Raw genomic sequence first — 13,820 nt, 5'->3', positions numbered from 1 at the left:
GCGTTCCACAGCAAACTGTGACATTCAATTAACAACTGCTTTTTTCCAAGTTTATTTTTTAATAAAAGAGGTTCCTCTTGCATTCATACAGTTTAAGGCTCCATGCACAGACAAAACAAGCGATACAAAAGCGTACGCATCCTCTACCTAAATTAATAGGCTCTAACTTTTCCTATAGATTTGCTGATTCAACATAAGTCTTTAGAAATATGGCGTCAGCTGGCATGTCAGTGAATCCAAAAGCAGGCTTTGTGCACAAACGTAACCTGCTTTCACAGTATTTGTAAACATGGCTTCAGTAAAATAAGTCTGAGATTATGACTGCATGCTTTGAACATTGTCAGAAGTCCCCCAGAAGCATGCGATTGTTTGTCCTAAATGATATGTACAATGCAGGTTTAAACACAGATATACAGGTCTTTACCATTATTATGAGAATATTAAGACATTAAACAAACATTATGAACAAGGACAGACAGTAATGTCTTTATATCCTATCCCAGAGTCCCAGTCCGACTGTGTTTTGGTCATCTTGAACAAGAAAGACACCTGGAGGTGGGTAGGAATTGGCTTTGGCACTGTTGTGTCCAGTTGTGCTGTTCTCTGCTATACAACATTGAAAACCATGGATAGATATTGTTCATAGGAGACCTGGATCCAGCCATCTTGGTCAGTGTCGTACCTTCTAAACACATCGGTCAACCTCTGAAGGGAAAAAGTAATTACAAAATAAATGTACAATTTATAATAATATATCTAGACATTTTGTAGACTTTATGATACATACAAACTACAAAAAAAACTCTTACGACAAGCAGCAATTTCTGAAAGGCAGCTATGCTACTTGCTTATACAATTGAGAGGTGGGTGGCTGTCAATTCTTCAAAACCCAAAAAGGATAATTTCTAAATGTTGCTGTGAAAACCGCAAAAAATATCCAATTCAATCTCGAGTGACCACATTGTAGGCCTGCTACGACAACTGAATCGCGATGGATGCCTGCTATTGTTATTCCACCTTTTTCATGGGAATTTAGAACGTTCATCCAAGTATTGCTAACTGATGTGGCTCAAGCAATGGAATTTATTTTTCTGTAATGTCAGTTAAGCCCATTCAATAATTTTTTTCTTTGCCCTCATGGGCACAAAATAGTCCAACCATTACCTCATCCTTGACTTTAATTAGTTCCATTCATTTTTATTTTTATGGAACAATTTATTTCAAGTGGAACAATTCTACAGCTCTGTGCACATACAGTCAGTCTAGCAAGAGCGTTTACCTGTAGAACAATGCAACACTGGATGAAGTCATCAAAGGCCACTTGTCCTTTCCTCTGTCTGTCAAACTTCTCTATGAGAGTGTTGTAGAATTGGTCTGAGAGGCGGTACCCTGGGAAAGAGGGCGGAGAGAATTTAACATCACTGGACCACTTTGCTGTATTTTGACCGGGTGAAATGCCATAATGTAAGAATGGACATTTTGTCACGTGTTAGGAGAACCTACAATGCAAAATATACATGTTTATATCCCCATTTATGTCCAATTGACATCACCCTGTTTGGTTCAGCAACCCCTAAACAGTTTGTTAAACCCATGGATTTCTCCTGCTCACTCACAAATCCCATACAGGAGTTAGCACAATGGCTGCGGTTGGCCCATCACCAGTATAGTCGTATAAAGAAAGCACACATTACTCACCAAATCCAGTCAATGCCTGCTTGAGCTCGTTCTTATCGATGAAGCCCGAGTTGTCTCTGTCGTAGGTGCGGAAGATGTTCTGCCAGTCCGTAATGTACTTCCACACTCCAGCAAACTCGTTGAAGTTCACACCCCCTTTGTTCTCCCTGTCGAACATGGCTGTGAGAGAGGCCAGGAAATAAGGCATAAGAGATGAATAAGTGGTGTCTGTTCAGAAGAGTGCTATGTAAAGAAAGGAAGAAAAAAAGAGAACAAGACTTGATAGAAATGCATTGTGTAGAATAGGTGAGATTGTCTTCTGTCATGGAGAATCAGGATTTGTCTGTTGATGACTGCACTGCAAAAAATGCTTCCTCAAAAGTATAAAAAAAAAAAGAAACCAGGCAAGCCTAGTTCAGCCGGCCCGCAACAGAAAGTGTTGCCACCTTGAGATTCGAACCTGGGTCGCCCACATCAAAGTACGATACGGATCAAAAAAACTCACGGTTTGGATCGTTTCTCGGATCAGCAAAAAAAAATAAAAAAATAAAAGACAAATAAACATAAGTTGTCTATTTGTTTATTAACACATAAATTATTACATTTAAATATATAAAATCAACTTAAAGTGCACAAGGCATAATATCTTCTTTTTAACAACAGTAGGCAGCTTTAGCATTTCTTGCTTTGTCTTAAGCACAAGAGCAGCTGTTGTGCTTCAGTGGAAGTAGGAAACCACCTTCCTGATCCTCCCAGGGAGGCGGTCCATCCTATTGACTGAGATTCCCTTCTGTGACGCCAAATTCACCACATGTGCAAATCACCCTATCTGTGGGTCCAGTCCTGCCTCATTCACTGCATTTATTAGATTTTTGGCATCAGTTGTGACTGGGATATTACTAGTACTGGGCCTCTTTATCTTCCATTCCTCCACTGCTTGTGTCAGTACCTTCGCAAGATGAGTGCTCGTGTGACTCTCGTAGAGGGGGCGTGTCTGCAGCACCGGACTTCTCATCTCCAAGTCTGCTGTGATGAAGTGAGCGGTTATCGTCACACAGCTCTCCGTTCCCCTGGACGTCCACCCGTCTGTCGGGAGCGCAACAGAGGATGCTCGGGATAGTTAATCCACAACTTTTTTCTTCTCCTGCTCATAAAGATCTGGCACAATCTTTTCGCTGAAGTGGGTGCGCGACGGGATGTGGTAACTTGGCTCTAGCACTTTCAGCATGTGTTTAAAGCCCTCGTTTTGCACAACCGAATATGGCCTCATGTCTGCACCTATAAGCACACCAATAGCGTTTGTTATCGCTTTAGCCCGGTCTGATTGTGCAACAAGGGGCTGCTTAAATGCTGCGGTGATAAGCGGTTGTTGAGCAGCTTTCGTTTTCACTCCTGTCAGTGAAACACTGCTTCAAATGCGTGGTCATGCTTGATGTGTTTCTTGTCGGCTATGTATGCCGTTTGCCACTGGCCGTTTTAACAGTGTATTAGCCAGTAATAAGGTTTACCGGTATCTACTAACTTACTGGAATAGTCATAAGAATTGAGCAATTGCTAGAGAGTCTGCCAAAGCCATTTCATGGCATAACAACTTATTTTTTTCTTTCATGACAAAACAACGTAAATGTTTCTTTCATCCGTGAATGACATTTATACAGTAAGATAAACGTTTCCATGCCAGAAACAGTCGCAATAAAACCGTAAACGGTTTTTTTTCAGGCTTACTATTATGTAGATACTAACTGTTTTAGCCCGCAAAGTTATCGTCCATACGGAATAATTCATAATGCGTATATATCGCTTCACCTGTGAAGATACACAAACTCGGGACCTATAGTTAACAAGTCTGCTTCTCTAACCACTACGCTATCCAACAAGGGGCGGGCAGTTACTCGCTCGCTCAGTAAGAGACAATGGCTCTTCTTAGCCGGCTCCGCTTACGCAGTCAGGCAAAAAGACAAAACAATCTGACCGTGAGAAAATATTGCTAGTAACGAGACAGACAATTCTGAACACAAGCAACATTGTATAATTCTATTAACTTGATTCTTAGACAATGAAAATACAAGAAAACTCAAACAAGAATATCAGGCTTGTTCAGAGTTTGTCTTTGTTTCTGGATTGGACTACATTGGATTGGTCGTGTAGTTTAATACTGGCAATATTAATAACAGAATGGTCAGCTAACAACTAAGAAGGGACAGCTGGGAACTGTAGTTCAATGACACAACCCTGTTTTCAAAATAAAAATAAAAACAAAATGCATGATGTTCAATTCATTTATCCCTAGATTTAATTGAAAACAATACAAAGACAACAAATCAAATGTTGAAACTGAGACATTTTATTGTTTACATGCCCATTTTGAATTTGATGCCAGCAACATGTTTCGAAAAAGTTGTGACAGGGGCATGTTTACCACTGTGTTGCTTCACCTCTTCTTTTAACAATACTACAAGTGTTTGGGAACTGAGGAGACCAAATGGTGTAGTTTTGAAAGTGAAATGTATTTCCATTCTTACTTTATATAGTATTTCAGCAACAGTTCGGGGTCTCCTTTTTCATTTAATAATGCTCCAAATGTTTTCAATAGGTGACAGGTCTGGACTGCAGGCAGACCATTTTAGCACCCAGACTCTTTTACTACGGAGCCATGCTGTTGTAATACATGCAGAATGTGGTTTGGAATTATCTTGCTGAAATAAGCAAGGCCTTCCCTGAAAAATACGTAATCTTGATGGCAGCATATGTTGCTCCAAAACCTGTATATATTGTTCAGCATTAATGGTGCCTTCATAGATGTGTGAGTCACCCATGCCATGTGCATTAATGCACCCTCATACCATCACGGATGCTGGCTTTTGAACTGTGTGGTGATAACAAGCCTTATGGTCCTTCTCTTTTGTCTGGAGGGCGTTCATGATTCCCAAAAATGTCATTTGTCAGACCACAGGACATCTTAAATGAGCTTGGGGTCAGAAAAGGAAGCTGCGTTTCTGGATATTGTTCTTCTTTGCATGGTAGAGAAATTTAACTTGCGTTTGTGGATGCAGTGTTGTACTGTTTAACAGACAATGGTTTTAAGAAGTGTTCCTGAGCCCATGCAGTGATTTCCACTACAGAATTGTGTCTGTTTTTAATGCAGTGCCCGCCTAGATCATGGCCATACAATATTGGTTTTCGGTCTTGTCCCTTGTGTACAGAGATTTCTCCGGATTGTCTGAATCTTTTAATTATATTACTTATCATAGAGGATGACATCCCAAAAATCTTTACAATTTTACGTTGAGAAACGATGTTCTTAAATTGTTGCACTATTTGCCTGCGCAGTCTGTCACAGGGTGGTGAAACCCTCCCTGTCTTTACTTCTGAAAGACTCATCCTCTCTGGGATGCTCTTCGCACCCAATAATGTTACTGACCTGTTGCCAATTAACCGAATTATTGTGAGATATTCCACCAGGTTCATTTTTTAGCATTACGCAACTTTCCTGTCTTTTGTTGCCCCTCTCCCAGCTTTTTTTTTTAACGTGTTGCTGGCATGAAATTCAAAGTGGGCATATATTTTTCAGGAAACAATAACATTTCTCAGTTTCAACATTTGATATGTTGTCTTTGTACCATTTTCTATTCAATATAGGGTTTCAATTATTTGCACATCACTGCATTCTGTTTTTTTTTACATTTTACACAGCTTCCCAACTTTTTTGGAAACAAGGTTGTAGTAGAGGTTACTAATACAGCTAACAGAATTGCAAGCTACTAACTAAGAAGGGGCATCTGGGAAGTGCAGTTCAATGCCGGAAGCACTAACAGTAATAACACAATGGACTACGGTCTCTTGCATAATGTGTTAAGACAAAGAGTTAAGGAAATCTTGCCCGTTTGAACTCTCCCCTGGGGCTTAATCCAATTACATAGTAATTAATAATTTCCCCCACAGAAAGCTTAGCGCTGGTCGGCTGGAGGACTATTTGAACACAACTGATTTACTATGTACAATACAGTCTTAGTGAGAAGCAGAGGGGGATGTTTTTTTTTAGCTTAGCTTATTATTATTACCACCGTAATTATTGGGAATTTTATTTTCCTTTTGGCTCCATCATCCTAAATTTGGATTTGAAATTAAACAATTACTATGGTAGGTTACAGGATAGATGCTATTCTTTTACTGCAGGATATGTGTACATATTAGTTTCAAGATTTTGAAATGGCAACACTTTCTATACATTGTCCCCTTATTTCAGAGCTATAAAAGTACTGGAGCAATTGATTTGAAATTATTATTTCTAATTAGTCGTGTTCCCTCACATCATTTTTGCAGTAATAGACAACATTTCAATGTCTAGTCTTGTTTCCTGGCTTTGCGTTTCCCTTTGGAGTCAACTATTGTGGTGGCAATATGAGGATCAAAGTGGTGTCAGTGAAACACAAGGAAGCCATTATGAGACCATTAGGATTGCCTAAAAAGTACCAAAAAGAGAGCTTGCAGAGTTCTGGCTTGAGCATGCATGGCTGCCAGTGGAATGATCTCACTTGTATTAATTAAAGATGTTACTGCTGACTGCAGTAGCAGAATTAATTCTCCACCTGAACTGAATAGAAACATCTTGTCGACCAAAGTACAAGCAAATGCCTCAAAGCACATTGGACATCGCTTCATCATACAGCAGGCATTAATGCCAAACACACTGCCATAGCAACTAGGGAGTTTTTCAGTTCAAAACATTCTAACGCTCTTTACTGGCCACATTCATTTAAAGTTTGAAATCTAACTGAACACGGACATTTTCTGAAGATGACATTCAGGACAAAGTCCTCAAACCCAACAACAAATGAAGATGCCTGTAGTCCTTGCCTGCAAGAGCATCGACAAAGATGATACCCAGGGTCTCGTAGGGTCAATGTTGTCATTTGTAAATGGGGGAAGGCCACAGATTAACACAAATGTGTACACAAATACCCTAAAATAAGAGCTGAAAATCTATACTTTGACCTCATTGAAATAACCTTTATTAATGTTACCTTGTGTTCATCCCCTCCCAATTTCATCAAGTCTAATTCATGGGTTAAGGCCTTCTCAAAGCAATTCCCAAAAGACCCAGGAGAGTCATAAGACAGAGACGTGCCCGCCGACGCGCATCTATTCAAGCCCTTCTGTTTCTCATTACACTGCTCGCCCAACCAGTAAGGACTCACCAACACCTACAAACACATAGGAGAACTAATTCCCTGGCCAACAACCAAAGTGGGGCTTGCAGGTGCCCCAACCGATCACAAACGGTTGTTAGAACATCAACGAATCGAGGCAACCTTGTCAGAAAGCAACCCTACCGACCCTGGACGGTGATGGGCCAAACTGCGGCGCCCCATCCAATGACGGGGAATCGTTGTTGTACTCCTGACTGCAGTGACGCCGCCGTACTGCAAGGATGAGACTTAACTGCTGAGCAATTCAGGAGAAGCTAAAAGTATCTTCTCAGTAAACCAATCACATTCACATTCCTCTAACCTTCGACTGGAGAATAATCAAGCTGGCTACGATTGTTAACCAATGAGAATGGTCAGGGGATGGTTTCATCCCAGGTCAGGGGGTGTAGGTGCCTACCAAGACAACAAATGCCTCCTGTTTGTGGGAAATGAATAAACCTTATTTTTACTGATTCTGCATGCTTCCACTTAGCTGGGGAGTGAGCTGTGTCACTGACATCACAGTGAAAAAATGTCCATGAAAAGTGTTGCTATGGGGAACAAATATAAACAACGCTAAGCTAAGCCACCCGGAAAATGCCTTGACAGGCTTTCTATTGTGCCGGTCTGTGTTTCAAAGGTCAGAAAGGGAGAAATACTCACATATGATGGACCGGACTGTCACTGGGTTGAACGGGGTCCATGTACCTGTAGATAAAAGATAAGGAAGATTGAAGACAAAAATTACTTCAAGACATGCTGCCTTTAATTAACATAATGCCTTTGGTATTCAATGAGCCAGGACACAAACAAACTAAGAAGACCTAATAAAGGGTTAGTAGAACATAAGCAACAGTTTTTCTATCTTGAATAAGGTTAGTACAAGGGCATGATTTTAGTTAACAGAGCAGAACTGCCACCCTGGAGAAAGAGATTTATCAGGGTTCCCTAAACCTAGCTAACTCACCATCTCACGCTCACTGCTCAGAGCTACACAGAGAGACAGAGCTACACAGAGAGACAGAGCTACACAGAGAGAGACAGAGCTACACAGAGAGAGACAGAGCTACACAGAGAGAGACAGAGCTACACAGAGAGAGACAGAGCTACACAGAGAGAGACAGAGCTACACAGAGAGAGACAGAGAGACACAGAGAGAGACAGAGAGACACAGAGCTACACTGAGAGACACAGAGCTACACTGAGAGACAGAGCTACACTGAGAGACAGAGCTACACTGAGAGACAGAGCTACACTGAGAGACAGAGCTACACTGAGAGACAGAGCTACACTGAGAGACAGAGCTACACTGAGAGACAGAGCTACACTGAGAGACAGAGCTACACTGAGAGACAGAGCTACAGAGAGAGACAGAGCTACAGAGAGAGACAGAGCTACAGAGAGAGACATAGCTACAGAGAGAGACAGAGAAACACTGAGAGACAGAGCTACAGAGAGACACAGAGGGGGAAAAGATAAATAGAGCGAACGATAGACAGAAGCATTGCAGTAAAGTGAACTGATTTTCCCATTATGCATTTCCCATGCATCAACATCAAGCTATGAGACGTGTCCTGCTCAGGCCATTCCCCTCCGTTTTCCAGCCTAGCCTGGTTTTACAGCTGGGTGGGACTGGGTCTGGGCCCGGGAGCAGACATGAAGCATCTGGATTGTAACCAGAGCAGAGGAGGACGGTCAAGAGGCTCGGCCAGATCCTTTATTCTCTAGCGGCTGTGAGGTCAACAGCACTGACTGGCCATGTCTGAAAGAAGCGCCCGGCAAGTTGGTCAGGGCCTCAGACGAGTACCGCAGGCGTGTGTGTGTCTGTGGGCGTGTATGCACAGCCTGCTGGACAAAGCTGCCTCTGTACAGAACACACACTGGTCCGTCTCACTGCGCTGCCCAGTGCCCACTCATCATCACATGGAGCAAGCGGGGGGGGGGGGGGGGGGGGGGGGGGGTTTATGGGGTGACCGCAAAACAGCACCCCACAGGAGAGGCTCAGAGCGCCCTATGAACACACACCTCAGAAGGGGGCCTCACGCAGGTTTGAATTGAAACACACACCCTCACTACATTCCACCAACTGCCCCAGGCAGGCTGAAAAAGCATGCGGAAGGTGGAGCTTGACAACCCCACAGTTCCTCCCCATGCGGCGCAAATGAACCACGCATCCACATAGTCAGAAACACTGAGGAACTACTGTCCGGGTTACCGGTCAACGCTGGGATCTGTCGCGTTTCCCCCCGGCTTTCAAATAATGTTCACGAGGCGATTTATGACGAGGCAATGCAGGGTTTTCCCTGATTAGTTGACATACTACATTAATAGATGCCCCTGGATCCCACAGGCAAATAGGGTTGCCATTCAGAATGCAGTAGAGTTCAGCAGGGGCGAATAGGCCCATTTCAAAAAAGGTCTTGGTGCAAAGATCACCAGAAATATGAAGCGCTAGCCAAAATGCCCTGGCACATATAGAATAACACCTTTAATGACAGGACGGTGACGAACAAGAGGGGCCAAAAATTTATCGTCAGGAAGCAACTGTCACAGGGCGTAACGTAGAGCAAGAGGGACAGAGGGAGGTAGAGAATCTGCACAAGAAAGAGAGACCGAGAAGTAGAAGCAGAGAGAAAGAGGCCAGCCCATAGAGGACGAGAAGCGGCTTGAAGTGGTACAGACAACATACTCCCAGAGCAGAGCCAGATGAGAGGATTGGGTGTGAAGTGAAGATAAAGGAGGGGCAAAGAAGGGAGCCGAGGATCAATGAGAGAAGACGAGGGGAACGGAGAGGTTTAAAGAGCAGTTCACAAGAAAAAGGAAAGAATAAAAGGCGTCCTGGATCAGTGAAGCCTGGGTACGAGGAGGATGAGAGTGGCAGTGACAGCACAGTTGGCGCGGCCAAGAGGGAGGCACAGCTTGCCTTCGGTGAACAGCCTGGGCACAGTTCTGCTAATGAACTCGAGTGGGCTGGACGTGTGGACACCACGCATGTCTTCCTTCTACACAGCCAGGGTCATCATTATTCCGAACCATGACTACTACCAGATAGCAGCTCCTTTTATCACTCCTGGGCCTCAACACAGTTTCACAGCGCACAAAACTGTCAGAAGGAAAGATACGCATTCCAATTATGTTTTTTTTTTTTAAACCACAGAGCCTTTGAACCAATTGAAAGTGTTGAGGTACAAAACTCCTTCCTGAAGCCAAGCGTGGACCGACAGTCTATGCTGCTGCTTGTACTGCTGGTTTGAATCAAGCTGCCTTTCCGCAAAGGCTTTCCCTACTGTCGCCCTATCCATTAAATAATTCAGATACCTCAAAAACAGAATAATCTTTTTCATTTTTTTTTACTGAGATGGTGCCAATGTTTGTTGTGCTGTGTTCTGGAACTATGAAAACAAAATGTCCAGTCATTGTGATGACTAATAGGCACATCTTGTCATCTGGTCAGGTGGAAAGGCAATTTAACGTTCGGTTTCTGCAGTTAGTCGAGCCATTCCCCTGTCGTATCTCAACAGCAAATGGTCGTTGAGTTCATCATCACGTGGGAGCCGTCATCCGCGTTTCCCTGACTCATACAGGAAGTACTCTTCCTGTGTTAACAAAGCACACCTTCGCCGGTGTGTCGAAAACAAAACGTGGGTCCATTTGAAGTTCGGGTCACAACAATTTCCTGGCCAGGTGTCGACCAAGAGGAAGGAGGGGGTCCGCAAGAGAAAAACAGACCAGGCGTCTGAGAGACGTACCGTTCGATAAGGCCTGCTGCAGCTCTGTGTCTGATATCACGCCGCTCCTGTCCTTGTCCACCCTGTGGAGGAAACACAAGATTAGACACGGCGCGTATTACCACGGTTCAGCCCAGCCGAAACCCTGCCCACACCAGTGTCAGCCCCTTGTCAGCTTCTCAACACTTCATTCACTACGAGTGTGCTTGGTCTATCGGGGACCTTGTCTGGTGTGGATGGGGGGGGGGGGACAGTCCTACAGGGGTGCTAGTGCCGCTGTCATAGAGCCGTGAAAGGTTAAACCAAACTTCTCTGTCACTACATTCCCATGCAATAAATGTAGTTGCATAAGGGACGTCTTTAAGGACGATCAATTTTACGTCCGAATGTCACTCCACAGAATTTGTACACACACATTTCGACATACACACATTATTTTAATGAAAATTTAAATCCTCCCTCCTAATTTCATACTCTCCAATTTACAGTTATGGCCTTGCCCCATCATTGCAACTGAGAAATTGCCCATCTTGCCAAGCTGTTCCGCTTCTTTCCACACACACGCGCTCAACCACCTGGAGGTGAGCACCTTTTCCAACCAACAGCCACGTTTGAGCTAGCAGACACAAGACACTCGGATTCACAACAGTACTATGGGAGAAGGCAACCCTGTCCGACATACTATTCTGAGGGACACCCATTCACTGCAGGGACACCGTGGCGGTATTGCATAGATGTAGCATTACTGTGAGGTAGCGTCTTAGAGGACTGCCCCATTTCGTACTCACCAGATTATTACATTTTCAGCGCAATGCCAAATCATATTTTTGTTCATAGAGGAAAACAGATCCAAGATTCACTGAAAGATATTTTTTTTTCTTTGAAGCAAAACAGACAGAAATATATTTGGATTCTACTTGTATGATCTCAGAACACAGTGCATTTCAAGATATAAGCTACTCGTGTTGTCAGAAATGAGTGCCAAAATGACCTAATTAGCCTCATTTGTAAAATCATGGTTCAATGTAACAGTAAGACCAGTGGTACAGGCGTTCTATTTAGATGAGGGAGATGTGTTATAGGTTGAACATTGACACAAATGAGACCTTGCCTTTAAGTTCTGTCATAACCTCCCTTAAATGCTCCAGTGACTCACACGCTCCTTAGCAACCGCCCCTGCCCAAACTACCAACTACACACAAAATAAACCGCACTGGAGACAACCACAAGTGGCAAAAAAATGGTTCATGAATCTTTTCATGAAGGCACACTTAATAAATTACCCCAGATTGAAGAGTGAGTGCTTGGTCAGATGGGGGGGGGGGGGTCCTAACCAGAACCAAACACTTTCTGTTTCAAACAGCTCACCCTCTTCGTTTCGCTGTCTCCCCCATATTCCTTCCCTCTCTAGCCCTCTGCTTAATTTACCTCACAGAGAATGAGGTGAACTATGTGGGTAAGTCATTAAAATTCATTTTCCTTGCCTGAAGCGGAACCATCCGCCCATTTATTGAATGGGTTTCCGAACAAATCCCCAAAATGTCCCAATGTAGTGTACAATACTATTATACTACACACAGCAGACGCTGGCATGGTAGAATTTCCCTCGTCTGTCTGGGATTTTATTCTAAATAGATTCAGGTTATGACATGCTTGGCAGAACTTAGTTTTCCATTGAAACGGTTTAGCTTATTACGGTGGGGAAGTGGACGTACCTCTTCTGAGCAAGAACAAAAAAAGGCTGTTTTCCCAGACACAGTCATACTTTTATTTAGTGTTTGTTTATATTGTCACACATCTGAGATGTTGACCTAAGACTCGGGGAAGATCCTAGGCGGATCCTTAGCGGTTCCACGCCAGGCTATTTATTTTGGGAATACATTTTCCTGAAGCCAGTGTATGGTCACATGACCACAGACACATGAGCTTAGTTTCAGTTTTGTTTGTCATGGAAATTGATCATCATACAGGTGAGGTGGAATTAGCTTTGTATGATTGTTGTTAAACAAAACACTAAGAAATGCACCCGAGATGGCCAGTGACTCATAGATTTACACTTTGACCAATTCATATGACCCAGAAGTTCCAGCCAGTGTGTTGCTTTAGCTTAAGCTAGACACACTGAATTGTGGAGTGAGTGGGCAGAATGCAGAAAGACAGAAAAGACCTGGTTCTCCACTTTATAAATAATTTGACAAGGTGTTCTGATTGCATGCCTGCAGCATTTTAATGTTGTGAGAAAACAAAGCAGAGAACCACGAGTCCTCTGCAGTGTTACATAACTCAATACTACCATCAGGGGAAAGAGCAACTTCTTTCTTTTTTACACAACAATGTTAAGCTAGTTCTTGGCAGGCGGTGTAAGCTATGTAGCTAAGTAATCCTGTCTGGTCTCTCGTCATTGTAAGACAAAGTGTATTCAAAACTTAGTTTATAGGAGAGCAGACAAAAACAGACAATAACTGTATCGGTCAAATCAACTCCTCGGTACTGGTTGTAACTGGTAACTGCATAAAAAACGAATATTGACCAACCAGACTTGTATGCGTGTTGAGTAGAAAAATCAAATCACGCATCATAAAAAATAAAAGGAAAGCGTAAAAATGACCTTATTACAACAATCACTGATGACAAATTATTTTTTTTAACGTTTTTCTTAATTACATTTAAACCAATCTGTAAACTGTTTTCATAATCTTAACAAGATTATTATGTTATAAAAAATACATTCTATCCACTGCGAAAATAAAAGGTGTAATTATTTTCGCTCATTATATGTTGTGGCAGCAGTTTTCAAAATGAACCTCAGACCAATGCGGAGTATTTTCGATAGCCACGAAACACGTCTTTTCACTCACCTCTGAAATATATTCCAAAGGAAACCTTGATCCGGCCCCTGAGCTGCGTTATTGTATTGTTGTTGAGCTCCTCTATAAGGACTACCAGTATGATATGCCATTTTAAAAGCTTAATAGCTAAATAGTGCTATGAAAATAAGAAGTCTACTCTCCACTCGTTTCAATCTAACACTGACATCCCTCGCCCAGAGGCGTGTCATGTAACTCACCACTTCCCATAAGAAATGTGCATACGTCACAAGGCTAATCCTGAGTGGGTGACTAGAGACGTACTCTGCTTTCACCGGGTTTGATTGGTCTTTTGGGCGGCCCATTGATTTGCTATTCAAAATTACCATCGAAGAATAAAAAAAACATCATGCTATATT

The 13,820-nt window shown here is 42.8% G+C and overlaps 1 protein-coding gene across 1 annotated transcript; it reads right to left on the bottom strand.

Annotated features, from left to right (window-relative positions):
- Window positions 1-45: 45 nt before the first annotated feature.
- pdcd6 (programmed cell death 6) lies at window positions 46-13,633 on the bottom strand. The gene is given in 6 exon segments (NM_001303980.1): window positions 46-705; window positions 1,280-1,389; window positions 1,699-1,857; window positions 7,530-7,574; window positions 10,616-10,677; window positions 13,453-13,633. Coding segments are annotated over 6 exon segments (576 nt in total). The 5' UTR covers window positions 13,554-13,633; the 3' UTR covers window positions 46-606.
- Window positions 13,634-13,820: the final 187 nt, after the last annotated feature.

The sequence above is a fragment of the Esox lucius genome, chromosome 21 (assembly GCF_011004845.1).
Source record: "Esox lucius isolate fEsoLuc1 chromosome 21, fEsoLuc1.pri, whole genome shotgun sequence".
NCBI classification, from domain to species: domain Eukaryota; kingdom Metazoa; phylum Chordata; class Actinopteri; order Esociformes; family Esocidae; genus Esox; species Esox lucius.
This window is presented reverse-complemented; position numbering and strand designations above follow the sequence as displayed.